This window comes from Cygnus olor, chromosome 12 (assembly GCF_009769625.2).
Source record: "Cygnus olor isolate bCygOlo1 chromosome 12, bCygOlo1.pri.v2, whole genome shotgun sequence".
Taxonomy (NCBI): Eukaryota; Metazoa; Chordata; class Aves; order Anseriformes; family Anatidae; genus Cygnus; species Cygnus olor.
In genome coordinates this window covers 4,333,925-4,349,748 of record NC_049180.1, presented here as the reverse complement: position 1 = coordinate 4,349,748, position 15,824 = coordinate 4,333,925, and the positions used below count along the sequence as shown (strand labels likewise).

Below are 15,824 nucleotides of genomic sequence, written 5' to 3'. Positions count from 1 at the left end.
GCTTCTAATATTATGTAATATTAGTTGGCATCGTTTTGTTGACATGTAAATGAAGAAAGTCTTGCTGTATTCATCCTGGTTTACTCAGATCATTACTAATAATTTTTTAATTACATATTCTCCTTAAAACCAAGGTATATTTGGTGAATGTCTTGGAGGATTTTGTTGGTGGTGATTTTTTTGTTGTTGTTGTTTTTTTGTTTTGTTGTGGAGGTGGTTTTGTTTGCTTATTTTTTATTTTCTAGTAGCTCATTAACAAGACACAGCTTTAGTTTAATTATTTTATCAGATCATTTAAGATGCTTATATCAGTACATGTAGAATACCATGATGGATCTTCCTCTTTTGAGGGGCTTTCATTCTTATTTTTCTTTAGAGGATAAAATGGATCACAGTAGCTACTAGCAAAACTCATTGTGCATGTGCATGACTAAATTAAAGTTTGCAAGGGTGGATGCAGAAACTGTAATCCTGATCCTTTTGAAGATGCTACTCGATAAGGAAATTATTTCTCTCTCTCTTTTTTTTTTTTTTTTTTTTTATTTGGTCTAATGTATAAATATACATAAGAGTTGATGGGTTTTGAAAAATTCAGTTCTGTGTTTTTGAGAGAGATAAAATTCTAGGATATTTCTATACTATCACCAGGGTCTTGAGAATTGCTTCCTGTTTACACCATGCATCCAAAAGGGCAGTGCTTGTTGAGAGCATTTCTACCATATTTAAAATATTTCATCTAAACTTGCTAGGCTGCTGGCAGCAGGAATAGGGGCTGGTAAATATTCTGCTTGGATCTTTCCTGAAGCCCGACACTAAAATGGAGATGATAATAAATATTGTCCAGTTGGCACTGCAGGCTTCTGAGTGGGAAAACACATGGGTAAAATATTGGAGAAGGTGATATGGAGCCAGAAAACCTCTGTTTGAAACTGTTATATGCATGAGAGTCTTGGAGTAATATTAATTATAATTTCTTCTAGTTTTTGTTGTTAGCACACCCTGCTATGAGTTTGTATTTGTGGATTATATTTGCAAAATAGAGAGAGTTCATCTTTGCAGAATTCTTCCCAACCTCTGCTCTACCATTATTCTTAGTATTTATTTTACATGATGGTAATTCAGATATCTGAATGCAATGCATTAAAAATACCTATTATCTATTTGAGGCTCTGTGATTATATATTTATTTCTTAAATGTATTATGTATACACAGGTGATATGAATACAGGTTACAGATTTTATATGTGGATGTGAACAAATAAAGCAGTGTACTGCTGTTGTATTTGTGTTAGTTTTAGAAGATTTAATAGATTTAAATAACAGGATTATGGTGTACTACTTACAAATTGTTAAGAGGGAGGAAAATCTTGACAGTTTTAAACTACCAGTTTTTTCTTGTTTTCTAAAACAGTTTGTAAAAGAACTTGATTTTTTTTTTCCTTGCTGCTAAGGAACAGGGGAAGAGGACAAAATGGAATAAAAGAAATTGTTCTAAATATGTTATATATGCCCAGGATGCCATGGAACTTTACTTTATTTTACATTTTCTTCTCTAAACAGGACAGAAAACTTTTGGCATGGAACAATACTGTCCTAACTAGTCATTTCATATGAGCTTCTATTTTCCCAGTGATCAGTGGGACAGCCATGCTCACTGTGTACAGAGGGATGGAGTTTCCTTCAACAGTCTTGGGATTTGCAGGTCTGAAGGCCTTATTCCCAGCAGTTGCAGCTTCTTCTCAGTGAAGGCTGCAATCTTGGTCTCGAGATTAGAAATGTAGAGCTTCCGATGGAGACTTAAAGAAAAGCAGCAATTTTGGTACTTGTCAGGACTAGAGTGTTTCTTAAGTTCAAATCTTGGCATATGAATATTTGTATTGTGTGCTGGCTACGCTGTGCAGGGCATATGTAATGACACTGACCTTATTGAATTGTGGATCTGCTGGACATGAAACCAATAAATTAAAGCCCAATCTGCTATGTTTATGGGCTTTATGAGCCAGCAAACTGATTCTCCAAACATGTAATTTGCTTGTCATTCAGCTTTGCAGAACACATTTGTGGCAGTACAGAAGCAGGAGAGTGTAACTGCATTTGTAACCTTTACTATACTAACAATACATCAACTAGAAAAATACACTGCATTTTGTCAGGTTTTAAATTGCAAAATTAATTTTCAGTGTTACTTTTAAGGTACCAAGTCATCTACTGATACTGGTACTCAGTTCCTATCAGACCTATTTGGAATTGATATTGGCAATATATTTATTAAAGAAAATGCTTTAAAGTAATTGGTGTATTTGAGGATGTGCATTTAATTTAACTCTATTTCATTATTGGTAGCTTTGATCAATACTGTGCTTACTACCTCTACCACATGCTTCGAACTTGTAGAAGCAAGTGTATAAATCATTTCCCTGGTCTATTCTGGCTGATCTAACCATGCTGAAATATAGGAAGGAAGCTGTCTCCTAAATTCTGGTGGGTGGAATTAGTGAATTGATTAGTTGAATTCCGAATTAAAATTACAATTAAAGGCGAAATCATCTTTCTTATGCTCCAAGTCATTTCCCAGAAGTATAGCAGTCAGATTACAGGCTTTTGACATGGGTTTGTATTGGGAATAAAGACTGTTTTCAATAACTTTTTCCTGTTTGTAAATCAAATCATGACAATAATAGCAATTAATAAGCAAAAAAGATGTATTTTTTTGCAGTTTTTCAGCTCACAGGGGAAGGAAATTCAATTGATTTTTGAAACTACTGAAGATGTGACTCACTGAAAATAATTACAAATAAGTACCATAAGTGTAGCATAACATTTTATTTTATTATTATTATTATTATTTCCAATAGACTCTGCTCAAAACATTTAAAACAACAGTGTGGACATTGTACATTTAATTGCAATTAGTATTTACAGAGTACTGATACGTGCTTTGCTGTAGCAGTCTCAGGGCATACTTCAGGCATACACATTTGCATTTGAGACTTAACCTGTACCTTCCCCAGTGACAGATAAAATGCCAAGGATTTTATAAGCATGTTCATTCCTAATACTGGCAGTGTGTTGCTACCCTGCTATGAGTTTTTCCTTCATTATGTTTTGCTGTGAGCTTATTTGAATATTCATTAGAGCCTTTCTGAACATATTTTTATCACTTATTGCATTTCGATCATTATCATTTGTCCTTTTTCATCCATATATATGATTATCCAATGTTATAGGCAGTGACCACAGAACCTGAGCTTTTCATCTCAGCAATTCTTGCAAAACATGCACAGTTTAATCACCATATCCTACAGAAATCCAGAGCACATTCTAATCCCCAAAGATGCAGTTTGTGATTTAGGAGGTGCTACTCTTCATATAGCATTAGTAGTGTAACACAAAGCTGCACCTATATTGAAGGATCCTTTGTTACTGTCATTTGGATGATGTGAAAAAATGATGTACTGATAGTAGCGAGTCAATTTGAATTTTTGCTATTTAACACCATAAATTATGGTATTTTACGACAATTGTATGATTTGGGTATGATTTCCACCAATTATACATTCTGCTCTGAATCCCCAAACTTTTGAAAAGTGTGTGAATAAGGTAAGTCACATCCACCAGGTCAATTTTCTTTTATCTTTTCACAGAGAATGACGGGAGATATGTATGAAGCTTATAAGTGTCCTTGTGAGCCAGAATTATTAAAGCTGGTTATTAATGAGAATGTTTTCCTTTTCTTAACACAAAACTTGTTCTGTGCAAGTAGCATGTAGAAGTTTCCAGCTTCTGTGCAGGCTATTTACTTTATCTCACACAGGAATAAAGTGGAGGTAGGAAAGGAAGGATAGTAGGAAAGGAAGCCAGAGGTTCTTTGCAAATTGGAGGTGAAATGTATCACTCTCAAAATATATTTTATATATACACACACCTTATTTAAGTAATTCTACTGCCCATTGACTTCACCACTATATTTTAGATGCCAAAAATTTCTTAAAACAAGATTCAGCTCTTCAAAAGATGTAGTAGATTATCTTCATTTTTTATATGGCTCTATTTTTTTTACAGCTTTTTTAAGGTTAAGTATGCTCTTTTTTTTTTTTTTTTTTTTTTCCCCACATTGTGAAGCCAATATTTCAGTTTGCTTTGTCTTTTGTGTTTTTGTTTTGTTTGTAACTTTTTCCTAACAATATTTAGGAAATTCAGATGATTTAAATATCAGTTTTCTTAAAGGTGCAAGGAATAGTTTTCTTTCTTTACTCATGCTGTCATGGCAAATCACAGATTTTACTCAAAGTCAGATACAAGCACACTTACTAGTAGTAAGTGCTGTCTTATTCTATGACTAATGTCATGTGCTTCTCTACAGTGGTGAGGTTGGAAGTGAAGCGGTAGGTGTTGTCTTAGTAATATCTGTCTTTTGGGGAGTATAATTGCCTCAATAGTGTGATATTAAACTAAGACTAATCATTGGCTAGCTGCTTTCCACTGAGGCTGTAATATATTAAGACAAAACCTAATAATCTCAGTAGCATTGTTCATGAGATAAGATTGAGATTCTAATATGAGCAAGGGCAGAAGAAATAGATCATTCAAAATAAACTTTGCAAATAAACAATGATTTATTGTGCTAAATGTGGTGCTTATTAATAGATATCATTTCTTTTTCTATATACATTATAGTATTTTTTCAACATGAATGATATATAATAATTTTCATTGTTGCTGCATGAGTAAAAATGTGAATGTAAAATTGTGAGATTTTTTTTAGAGGTTTTCTACATGGGACTTATTACAGAATGTACAGGGTGGTAAAGAATTTGGCTAGTTGCATTTGAAATCTGTAGATCTGACAAGCACAATTGTGCAGGAAACTAAGTTCTGGTATTATGTCTCAAATACATATAACACATGAGGTGCCAGGTCCAATTAACAGTCTGATGGTGGTAAATCCATTATCCTTGGAAAGAGAATCCACCATCAGGAGACATTAATTCAATGTGACACCAACTGGGGTGTTTATATACAGCTAATTGTAGTGTCAGACATTCTGCTCTAATTGAGTTTAATTGTGGCAAAATTGGAGTTAATTAAAAGTTAATGGTATAGAGCACATCATGTTGTTATAAACTACGGGTACATGTTTCATATCTGTATTATTGTTATTTAAATGGTGCTTTCAATTACTGTGCCTCATATTGGCACTTTGGAAATGCACTGTAATTGTCTTCACATCAGTGAAAGTCTTTGTTTTGAGTAGAAACATAGAAATATGTTTATTTTTAAAAAACTTAACTAAGTTTATTATATCACAAAGTAAACATCACATACAATGTTTCCAACTTTTGCTAAGGAAAGGGTTGATTTCACCAGAATGCTAGTAGAATAGGAAAAAAAAAAATCTAGCTCACCTTACAAGAAGGATACCATTTTTGACATTGTCCAGCATACTTCAGTTGGGAATTCTCAGGCTCCTCATCTTTCATGAATCCATCTTTTTCTGATTTGTCCTATCTCTGGCTGTTTTGTCAGCATCTCTTCTGATGAATCTCCTTTCTGGGGGATTTTCCCTGAGATGTCTTAACTTTCTTCTGTCTCTGCACCTCTTGTCTGCTCCCATGCCTTCCAATTATATATACACTGACAGCTCCATCTCTATGCTGACCTCTCTCTTGATGGAGTCTTATATCAAAACCTTTATTTAACATGCCCTTCTGGATGTCTTACTGCCGATTCAGAAATAATCATTTCATCTTCCCTCTTCTTTGTCAATATAGACAACACAACCATTCTCCTGCCAATCAAGCTGGTAGACTGTCATCTTTTCGGCTTGCTCCATATACCCTTTCAATGTACAAGCCTTTGGGGTCTTCCTCCATTATAACTACGAACTTATTTTCTCCTTGCATACTATATCCCTCATCCATGTCCTAGTCTTCTCTGTCTTAACATCTCTTCCAGCTTTTCTGTGGCAGAAATATCCTGATTTAATTTGCTTTGTATGTATTGCTTTTAAAATCTTTTTGTAAGATGTTGGAAATTACCAAGGTGTTTGTTGTGGAAACCCATTTGTTTCCAAAGAAGCCAGATAGAAATTTTATTTGGAAGAAAGATAATATAAATTTTTGATCTTTCTCTGTTTACATGTCAGATCCATAGAAACATTTTGTCCTACTGAATAGCAAAGATTATTTTGAGATTGTTTCTAGGACATGCACTGTGACTTTGTTATTCTAGCACTGTCAGTGGGATGTTACAGGTAGCTTCAGCTAAGTCAGAGGGATAACCACTTCCTCATGAGTTGCCAATACTGCAGAAAGGATGGGGTCAGTCTGGTACCAGATGGTCACCATAAATCAGTTTTCTTCTTCATTGCTTAGTGCATTTTTATGAAACACGAAACACGAAACACTCAAGAACCTCTACCATATGGTCAATTGCTAATTCAATGAAGCCTCCTATGCTTCTCTATCTGTTACACTCATTTGTTTTTCAATGATACTATATTCTAGTATAAGACCTTTAAACCTGATTCACTACAGTAGCTGGAATGCCATGATCCCTGAACTCATGTTGCTCTTAAATTTCATTTTGTGGTTACTTACTAGCAGCCATCCAGCTATTTTCTCCCTAACCAAGCCCAAACTCTCTCTGATATCATCAAGAATGATGTATACCTAGGGAAAGATGAATGGTGTTGAACTCAGACTGAGCAGCTGATATTAATGGGTCAGGAGGCATATATGTAAGTGATACGGTACCTTTTAAAAATGAAACATTTCTCTTCCTCTTATCACATATGATAGGTTATCATAGTTTTATCATTAAACTCCCAATTATCCATAAAGCTTGTTACAGCTTCCAAAGTTTTTGGCGTAGATTCTTTTGACTGACTTAAAATGTAACTTCTCCATTATTTTACCCTTTGATTCAGATGTTTTAAAATTCGACAAAGAACTAGTTTGAACTTTAGCACCGACAGTTTGATAAACATATGGACACATGAACATGTATTTGTGGTAAAAGTATAGTGTCTGAGCAGTCAATGGGAAAACAATGAGCTAATTTGTCAAGGAGTAAAGTGGCAAGTTGTCTAGCTAACTTTGTGGCAAAAGAGGTCATACCTTTAGACAGAAGAAAGGTCTGATTTATATTACTCAAAAGCTAAAAAGATATTCTTTCGCTTTAAAATACATAAGGAACTTTAAATTAAAGCTAATAGAAATTGTACTGTTGTCCTCTGTACAGACATTTTCCAAATGTTTCTTTTCTACAACACTGTGAAGTAGTTGCATAGAAATAAGTGAGTTATTTAAGGTTTTCTTTGTTTACTCACTTATTTTTTCCTTTTCCTGCATGACTCATTTAGTAATGTGCAAATATACTGAATGCAATGATATAAAATGCTTGTTCCCTAGAACTGTGGTTCCATATACAAATCAGACATTTTGGTATGACCGGATTAATGCAAGAGAGATAAATGTTATTCTAAATATATGGATGCACAAATAATGCTTTATTTGAAAAAAATTCGTTTTGGTTAGGAAGAGATGTAGTAGAATTGCTGACTGCTTTTCATCAGTTTTAAGTAGCTTTTTTCCATTATCTTTTTCATTGCAGGCCACCAGTTTCCTGAATCCTATATATTTTTAAAGCTAAACAACCTGAAAAAGGCGGGATGTTTCACTAATAGATAGGATAGTCATTTAAAACAATTCCAATGAGAGGAAATGTGACGTTGCAGCTGCCTAACAGAATTTTGTCTTCTGCAATATTTTTCATTAATCTTTTTGCTAAAGTAAACAGTTTTCCCTGTGGAAATTAATTACTTTGGTATCAGAAATTTTAATTTTCAGAAAACACAAGTGAGTTATACTACTGTTTCTTTAGATGTTATCACACAGCAGGGCAATAATCTAATATAAGCAACAAGCTAAAAACAAACAAAAAAACCACCATGATTTTCCTAAAGCTGAGAAGTGCTTTCATGATATGGTTTTGCTTAACACTAAAAACTGGCCTAAAGAAACGAGTAAAGACCAATGCGAAAAAGCTGTCATAGTTTAGAAGGTACAATGAGGTTTCCTTTCTCTGAGTACTAAAATTGGGCACTGTAGGCAGAGAGTAGATCTGTATTCAAATCTTTTTAATTCATCACAACCAACACATCTTTTATTTATTTATTTAAAGGGATACATTTTACTGGGTCATAGGTGCATTCTAATAAAAGGTAATTTTTGTCCTTATCAGTCTTCAAGTATCTTCTGTCTGCTCAATTTAAAGAAAAAGTAGAGCAGTTTTACTTCAAGTCTCTGGCTGATTCAGTACCCAGCATGTGGGGCAGTGAAATACCTGACCTCCTCTGTAGAGTTGATGTCTACGTGGTAATCCATTTTTAAAGCCTTTGAAGGTGAGGGTATTCAGTTTCATTCCATCTGCACTAGACTTTGATTAAAGCCCGTTCTAATTATACTCTTTGACTTTTCATGTATTTAAAATTGTGTTTTGTGTGTGTGTACAATGACTAACTTCCAGAGGTCCCAGCATGTAAACTATCGCTTGGGAACAGTATAGGCTTTCTTCTGAATTGTAGTCTAGTCTGAGAGGACAGACAGTGAAAACTGGGTCTTTTTATATGCTTCTTTTAAATAAATAAAGCAGAGGGGAGAAGGGGAGAAATAGAGCTTTCTACCTTTTGTATTTCCATGCATGTCTAACATCAAGGAAAAAAATCTCAATCATAAAAAGTCCGCTTCTGATTTTTATGAATATGTTGATAAGATGTGTCAGGGAGCTTTTAGTTACAAGTACAGTAAGTAATTGAAGCTGAAGTATTTTATGGTCATTGGAAGTTTGAGAGATTATGTTTGTCAATTTCAAGTAAGGACATCATTGTAGTTAGAATCTAAAGAAAAAAACACACAAGAAAACAACTTTTTGCCAGTGGCAGTAAAATTAATGTTGAAAATACTGTTTGGTAGGAGCAGCAGTTGCAGAACCCAGTAGAGATCACTGAAATGAAAATATTGTGATCACATTATTAAGCTTGTGGGAGAATTAAGGAAAGGGATATTAAGAACAGAAGAGTTCTGGTAATGCTTTAAAGTCTGTATGTTTGAAATTTTACTGAGATTGATTATACCATACAACTTAACACCCAGTCTTGTGGGGAAGAATTAGTTATTAATGTTTCCATTTATACATGTGAGAGGAAAAATATATATAAGATATTAAAGGCAAAAAAAGGGTAGTCCAATTCTGTGCCAAAATAGGACAGTTACAGTATCATATATGTCCTAGAATTTCATTCTCTCTACTCTAAAATTTAGTTGAGCTTTGACTTAAATAATTTAAGGAATCGTTACAGGAAATGCATATATTTGACCAGCCATTTCCAGAAAATTATCAAGGAATCTGATTAGGAAGAAAGGCATGCCAGAGGTTCTGAGTACAGTTGAAGAACATAGAACACGAAAATAAAATATGTTTGCTACTTTTTCGTTTGTTATAACATTGTAGAATATGAACATCGCTTTGTACAGTAAATTGAAGTACTCAAAAATATGGCATAATGGACTGTCAAAGAATATAACGTTCCAAAATGTACTGTTCTGCTGTTATTAGTTAAAAAAAAAAAAAAAAAAAAAAAAGGAAATACTTGATACTGCTTGAAGTGGAATTTCCTAAACTATCTGTATTCACATGTATTTTTTTTTCTCCTTCTTCCCTCATCCTTATAACTACTTGGTCAAGTATTTTTCATTTTTTGGTTTTACTTGTGTAATATTTTTGTGACAATTTTGATAAGCTTCTCTCAGAGCTACAGGTCTTAAATCTGTATATCTGTGATGTAAGATATTAACCTGTAATTTACAGCATCTTGCTTTATCTGCTCTTTGTAGGCACATGGTCACTATGTCTATCTAGGATATTGCTCTGAATACCTCTGGTACTGTAATACTTAAAGTTTTAGTCTATAAGCAGTATGCCTTTTCTTCATTGCTCTGTAACAATTATTGTCTAAACATCTTCAAAGACTAAAGATACCCCTTTTCAATTTATTTTCATTGATTTTTTTTCGCTTTGCTGCTAGTCTTCAGCCTCAGCGTCAACAGTAATCTAGTTGCATTCTGTGCATTCAAAATGAACATGAAAAAAAATAATTGAACTAAAATTCCATGACTATGGCTTAGACCTCTCAGTGTTGACCGAGGATGTGTGTTTCTGTGTAGAGCTGTGTATTTATTTCTTGCATATTTTCTACACTATTTTTCTGTATTGTAGACTACTTGTCTAAGGAGGGGAATATTTCCAACAAGAACAAATGCCTCTTAAACAGAATTAAACCACTGATAAGAAAGGCCAGCTTCTTAAAGAAAAAAACATTAATATCTAGAAATAATTGCAACCAGAAAATTAGGTTATTTTTGAAAACTTGAAAATTATATGGTTTGTTAATTTTGCCACTATTTTTCCATGAAGATTTTTTCACTTCTGCTGTTTCGAAAGTCTCTGAGGAATATTTTAAAGCAAATTTTAGTGCTTTCAAATGATATCAGAAAATCTTTAATATGGTCTCAAAAGTGAAAGTGTATTACCATTTTTCAGAGTGAGGGGAGATTCCTGAAAAAATATGAAGGTCCTGAAGAGTTTTCTGTCCAAATTTATCTTTTAAAGTTCCTGATTGTGGAATAATTTGATAGAAAATCTCTTTTCTCTTCTTGAATGAAAGCCTTCTCTCATTTTACTCATACCTGTTGATCTGATTTACATTCCAGTAAACCATACTACTGATATTGGCATGACACAGTCATGAGTGTAATACTCTTGGGCTTTTGCAATGAAATAGATATGACCATCATAATTTCTGTATTTTCTAGAATATTCATTTATTGCATTTCCCAGCTTCAGCTTCTGCCAAGTGTGATTGTTACCAGAATAGTTTCTTGTGAGGAGGAAAAAAGAAGAACGACAGCAGATGGGATGTGAAATATACTTAGCTGCTATGGACTCAGAAGAACTTTAAAAAAGTTTTGTAAATGAAACACTTTGATTTTAAGATTAAACCAGGTGGTTTACAACAAACTTGAAGTAATATCCAAGCTGCCAATAAATCCCTTATGGGAAGATCTTCAGTGAACTTCAAGAGAATGAGCCAATTGCTTGGCTCACATTTGATGAAGCAGTGAGGTATAAGAAGCAGTTGGTAAGAAGTTCCCATTTTTTGCCATCTGCTTCCACCAAGCAGTAAAAGTTTTCCTTCCATCACACTTTGTGACTCCTGATGCTTTTCGTCTCCTCTAGCTCTCCCATCCTTTTTCAGAAGCTTTAAAAGAAAAAGTTCCAAACGTGTTCAATTTATGTTTTAGTTTAGTTTCTTTGTTGTCACAACTTTTTTTTTTTTTTTTTAATTGGATAGAAATACAATGAATTCTCTTATGGATCATTTATATCTCAGATTGTGAGAGAGACTAATAGTCTGTCTCAGTAACATAGAGTGGCTCCTGCTGTGACAGCCAACTATTGGGATCCCATGGCTTGGGAAATAGCCTTTTTGCTCTTATTTGTCTGCTTTTTGTATTCTTGTGTAGTTGAAGCCATAGCCACAGCAGACATGTCCTTGCAATCTTATGTATTATTATTCAGTCACAAGAAATACTACAGCAACATGAAAACAAAATTGTCTTTTTGAAATTATGATGTGGATCATCCTTACAACCACCTCCATAATGGTTATTACAGGTCTCTCATAACCGTCTTTAATAATACAAATACAAGTAGTTTTAAAAGTTGAGCTGAACTGACATGCTTTGTTTGTCCATGGTCTCTATGATCAAGTCCCAGATAAGAAGAAATAAAGGAGAAATGAAAAAAAATATATAGAGAGAGTATATGTTTTGTGGTATTTGCATAGTCACATCACAAGTGGTGATGATTAACATTGCTTTTCTTCTGAATTCTACTGGACTGTTGTAATGTATGTATTTGGTGAGATGCAATTTAATACAAACATTCTCAATAGAAGTTATTTTTAGTATAATAAGACCTGTATAAATTAAAAGGGCGTGTTTGCATTATTTTGCATTTTGCTGGGAGGATGGAAGACAATCCTTAGAGACTTCTACCACTTAGGTTCTTCTGACACTAGCAAAAAGTCTTTGCAGACATCTCTCACTATGCAGATCAATAGTGTAAGCCTAGGTGATGGCAAAATACTTCTCAATGCTGATGAATTTAAGATATTCCTGTCTTCTGCTCTGATCTATCTGCTGGAATTTATTCTAAGAATGAAATACTTTCTGGGATTAAAGAATCTTAGTTTTAGTCCAAACAGGTTAAGAAAAAATGATCCTCGTGGAGTTTTGAAGTGGAGTTTTTGAAGGCAGGAACTTACCTGAAAAGCCTCTTAGAGCCACACTTATAGCTCTACAAAGGTGTACAGTTTTTCTGAGGACACAATTTTTCACCCTTGAGGAACAAATTGTAATGTCATTGATAGACTGAAATGCATTTACCTCTTGAAAGTAAGGAGTAGTTTCTGTAGATGTTTTCTGATTGTTGTGGCCTACAATTTTACCATTGAATTAATACCACAGCAGTAATAGAGGGTGTCAAGGGAAACTGAATTGGGACATTTGTTAAGAAACACACCTCACAATATTGCAGAACAGTAATACTTCTGTAAATCCATGTCACTTTTGGAGTATTGTCTGAAGCATATCAGAAATTCTTTGAAGGTGCCAATTTGGTCAGAGGTGGTGTGTTAGTGACTTCTTTAAGGGCAGGTTTAAATGAAAATCAAAAATTATGAAGTTCCCTGTAGATCGCTGTCTGAAATGTGCACTTGTTTAGAAAATTCACACATTGTGTTAATTTCAAAATAGAACTCATCCTTATTTGATATATTGGAGGTAAGTGGCAAAAGTCTCCTAAGATCCAGCTCAGCTTTCTTCCCAACCTCGATTTTCATTTATTTATTTATCTATTTAGTTAGTTAGTTATTTGTTATTTTAAAGCAGTTGAAGTATTTTCATAGAATCATAGAAAGGTTTGGATTGAAAGGGACCTTAAAAATCATCTAGTTCCAACCCCACCTGCTGTGGGTAGGCATACCTTAATAATTTCTTTTATAAAATTGAAATTTGGATTTTATATTCATTTCCAGTAAAATAAATAAATAAAAATTGAAATTTCCCAAATCTTTTGCAAAAGATAGCTGTCTTTGCACTGTTTGTTTTTTATCACCTACATCTTTTGCGAGTGCATATTTCTCTCTTATCTTTATAAGAGAATATTACAATAGCAAATCTCATATTAAGGAGTCATGTGTGTTTTGCTTGCAGCCTTAAAAGCAGTTGGGGACTGGAGCCCCGATGTTGCACCCCTGTTGAAATCCCAGGTTATTACTTTGTAGGTTGTAAGAACATAGACTTTGACAATAATCAGTTTATTTCAGCTTGGGGATATTTTTTTATTACTATTTTGTTCTTGGTTTGGAAGCTCTGGTGAACTCTCTTTCTGTCTAAATGTGTATATATATGTATATATATTTATCTTGAAAATAAACTGTACTGCAATACGAAATCGTTTATTTGGTAAGTGTGCTGAGATATATCTCAGCAAGTCTTATCTTTTGTACCAAAGCTAACCATTTTAAGCTCATTAGGTAACCTCATTAACATGCTGAGCTTCTGTTGAAACTGCACAGTGGATATCTTTTATTTGAAGGGAATTTCATTCAAACATAAATATAGAGTGATTAAAGAAAGTTCAGTTGATGAATTTTAGGAAGTTTAGTTGTACTTGTGGAAGAGAAAAGAAGAAGGGGAATCAAAGTTTAAGGCGTGGATTAAGTTGGCACAAGAAAACTGTATATCCCTATACGTTGGATGGAAATAGGAAACTGAGACAACGTATTATCCAAGAGGTTTTATTTTTTGAGGCATTCCAAAATCGTACAAACCTGAGTGATGTAGAAGATTTCACATTTTCATGCATTATTTCTTACTAAATTGAGGAGCAAATTGCTAGAATTATATATACACTTTTTATGGTAAAGAAATCAATAGTTCTGGTTACATGTTGTATGGTTGAAAGAGGAGAATTTGATGAACAAACATATGGTACTGTGTGTATGCGCAGAGAAGACAGACATTAAAGTTAGCTCAACAGACAGTAAAAGATTCTTGTCTTTCCAGCTGGACATAACTACTTCTGCAGTCAAAGTCTGATTAACTTAAATATTTAAAATAGAGGTTTAACCTTGAATCAGGTACTTCTTGTCTAACTGTACAAACTTCTTTGGAATCTAGTTTGGTGATTTTTTTTTTTTTATTTTAATTACTGTAGTGGTTCTAGATGACATCGTTTAAAGTTGATTGTTCTTTCATGACTTGATTCACCCAACTCTGGTTGAGTTATCAACTACTTGAGATAGAATTTATTTCATGTACAAGATTGTTCACAATATTAATAAAATTTACTTTTACATGTCAATAACTTCCCCAGAAATGCCTGTTTATGCCTTATCCTAGTGGTTGAGGGAAAGCTCAGCCAAGATTAGTGCGTTAGTTGGATATTTGGAGATTTGAATGCAAAATATACATTTTCTATGGGAAACGGTACTTTTACTTTTTTTCAGAAGTGTGATTTGGAAACTCAAATACTATATTCCAAGTAGACCTTTCAAGTGAAGCACTTCTTTGAAATGTATTTTTAAAGCTTAAAATTATATTTTATTTTTAGAGAAATAGTTTCATTTCAAATTTTGTCTACCTGAAAAATATGAAAACTGTATATTTACAGAATCTAGCCTCAGTTAGATTAATACATCATCTAGCCTCATGCTAGTATTCATATCCTAATAGTTTTCAAAGTTTTGAGCATAAAGCAATCTGATAATTATTTTATTCTGCCTTTTCACTTTATATAATCTTATTTGAATAAATAAAAATGTATACAACAATGATCATATTTTGAAATTTTAAAAAAGCAGGTTTAAGTCAGTGGCAGTAAGTATTTAGAAAGTTTTAAATTCTTTCCCTTATTGTATTTTTTAAATTCATTTTCTTTTGAACAACTGTTTGTTTTTGATCACCTTTACCTATTTGCATAAAAATCAAACAAACAGAACAAACATGCACACCCTGTGGGCCTGAATGGGAAGATCATAATTCCGAGAATTAGTAACACTGAAATAAAAAATATGCATAAAGTTTTACAAGTTAATCTTTTCTGCCTTCCATAAGTTGGTTACTGCAATATGAAATGCTGAATTATTTGGTAGAAAAAGATCTATATTTTGCAAGGAGAAAGAAAGAATATAATTTCAAGGGTTTTTTTTGTGCATTTACTGACAGGATATGCTTGCAGAATACAGCAAATGTTGGTGTGTTCATTGGCACAATAATATTTTTTTCCTTCAAACACTGGTATTGTTCTGACACGACTTGAAATAAACAGGCCATAATTTTGTGCCATTGCTTTCTTTTTTTTTCCCCTAAGAATAGCAAAAGTGATTTCTTAATTGTTTAGAGCTTTTGATGCAATGTATTTGTTTTTTGTTTCCAGTTATATTTTTCTGTACTTGATCCATGTAAGTTTACAGGAAAACATACATATTTTGGAATGAAAATATCCGAGGTGTATATTAAATGAGAATTTGTAGACATTTTTTTCATGGCCTTGTATCATATCAGCAAGGAATTTGATAGACATCATAGTTTAAAAAGAAACGACTTCACATGACAGGGTAATGTTAAGTATTCCTAAATTAAATCTAAATTATTTTCATGGCCGCTCTTATCTTCTTTCACATTGTGAAACTGCTG

General features: G+C 33.3%; 1 protein-coding gene across 8 annotated transcripts in view; it reads left to right on the top strand.

Annotated features, from left to right (window-relative positions):
* CDH13 (cadherin 13) overlaps nucleotides 1-15,824 on the top strand; it is a 478,422-nt gene that overhangs the window by 234,922 nt on the left and 227,676 nt on the right. The window contains exon 7 of one of the 8 annotated variants that reach the window (XM_040571563.1): nucleotides 9,897-9,936. The exons of the other annotated variants lie outside the window; for them this stretch is intronic. Within the exon in view, the coding sequence (XP_040427497.1) occupies nucleotides 9,897-9,921 (25 nt within the window). The 3' untranslated portion in view covers nucleotides 9,922-9,936. Of the gene's footprint in view, nucleotides 1-9,896; nucleotides 9,937-15,824 lie in introns of those variants that run through there. 8 annotated transcript variants of the gene reach the window in all.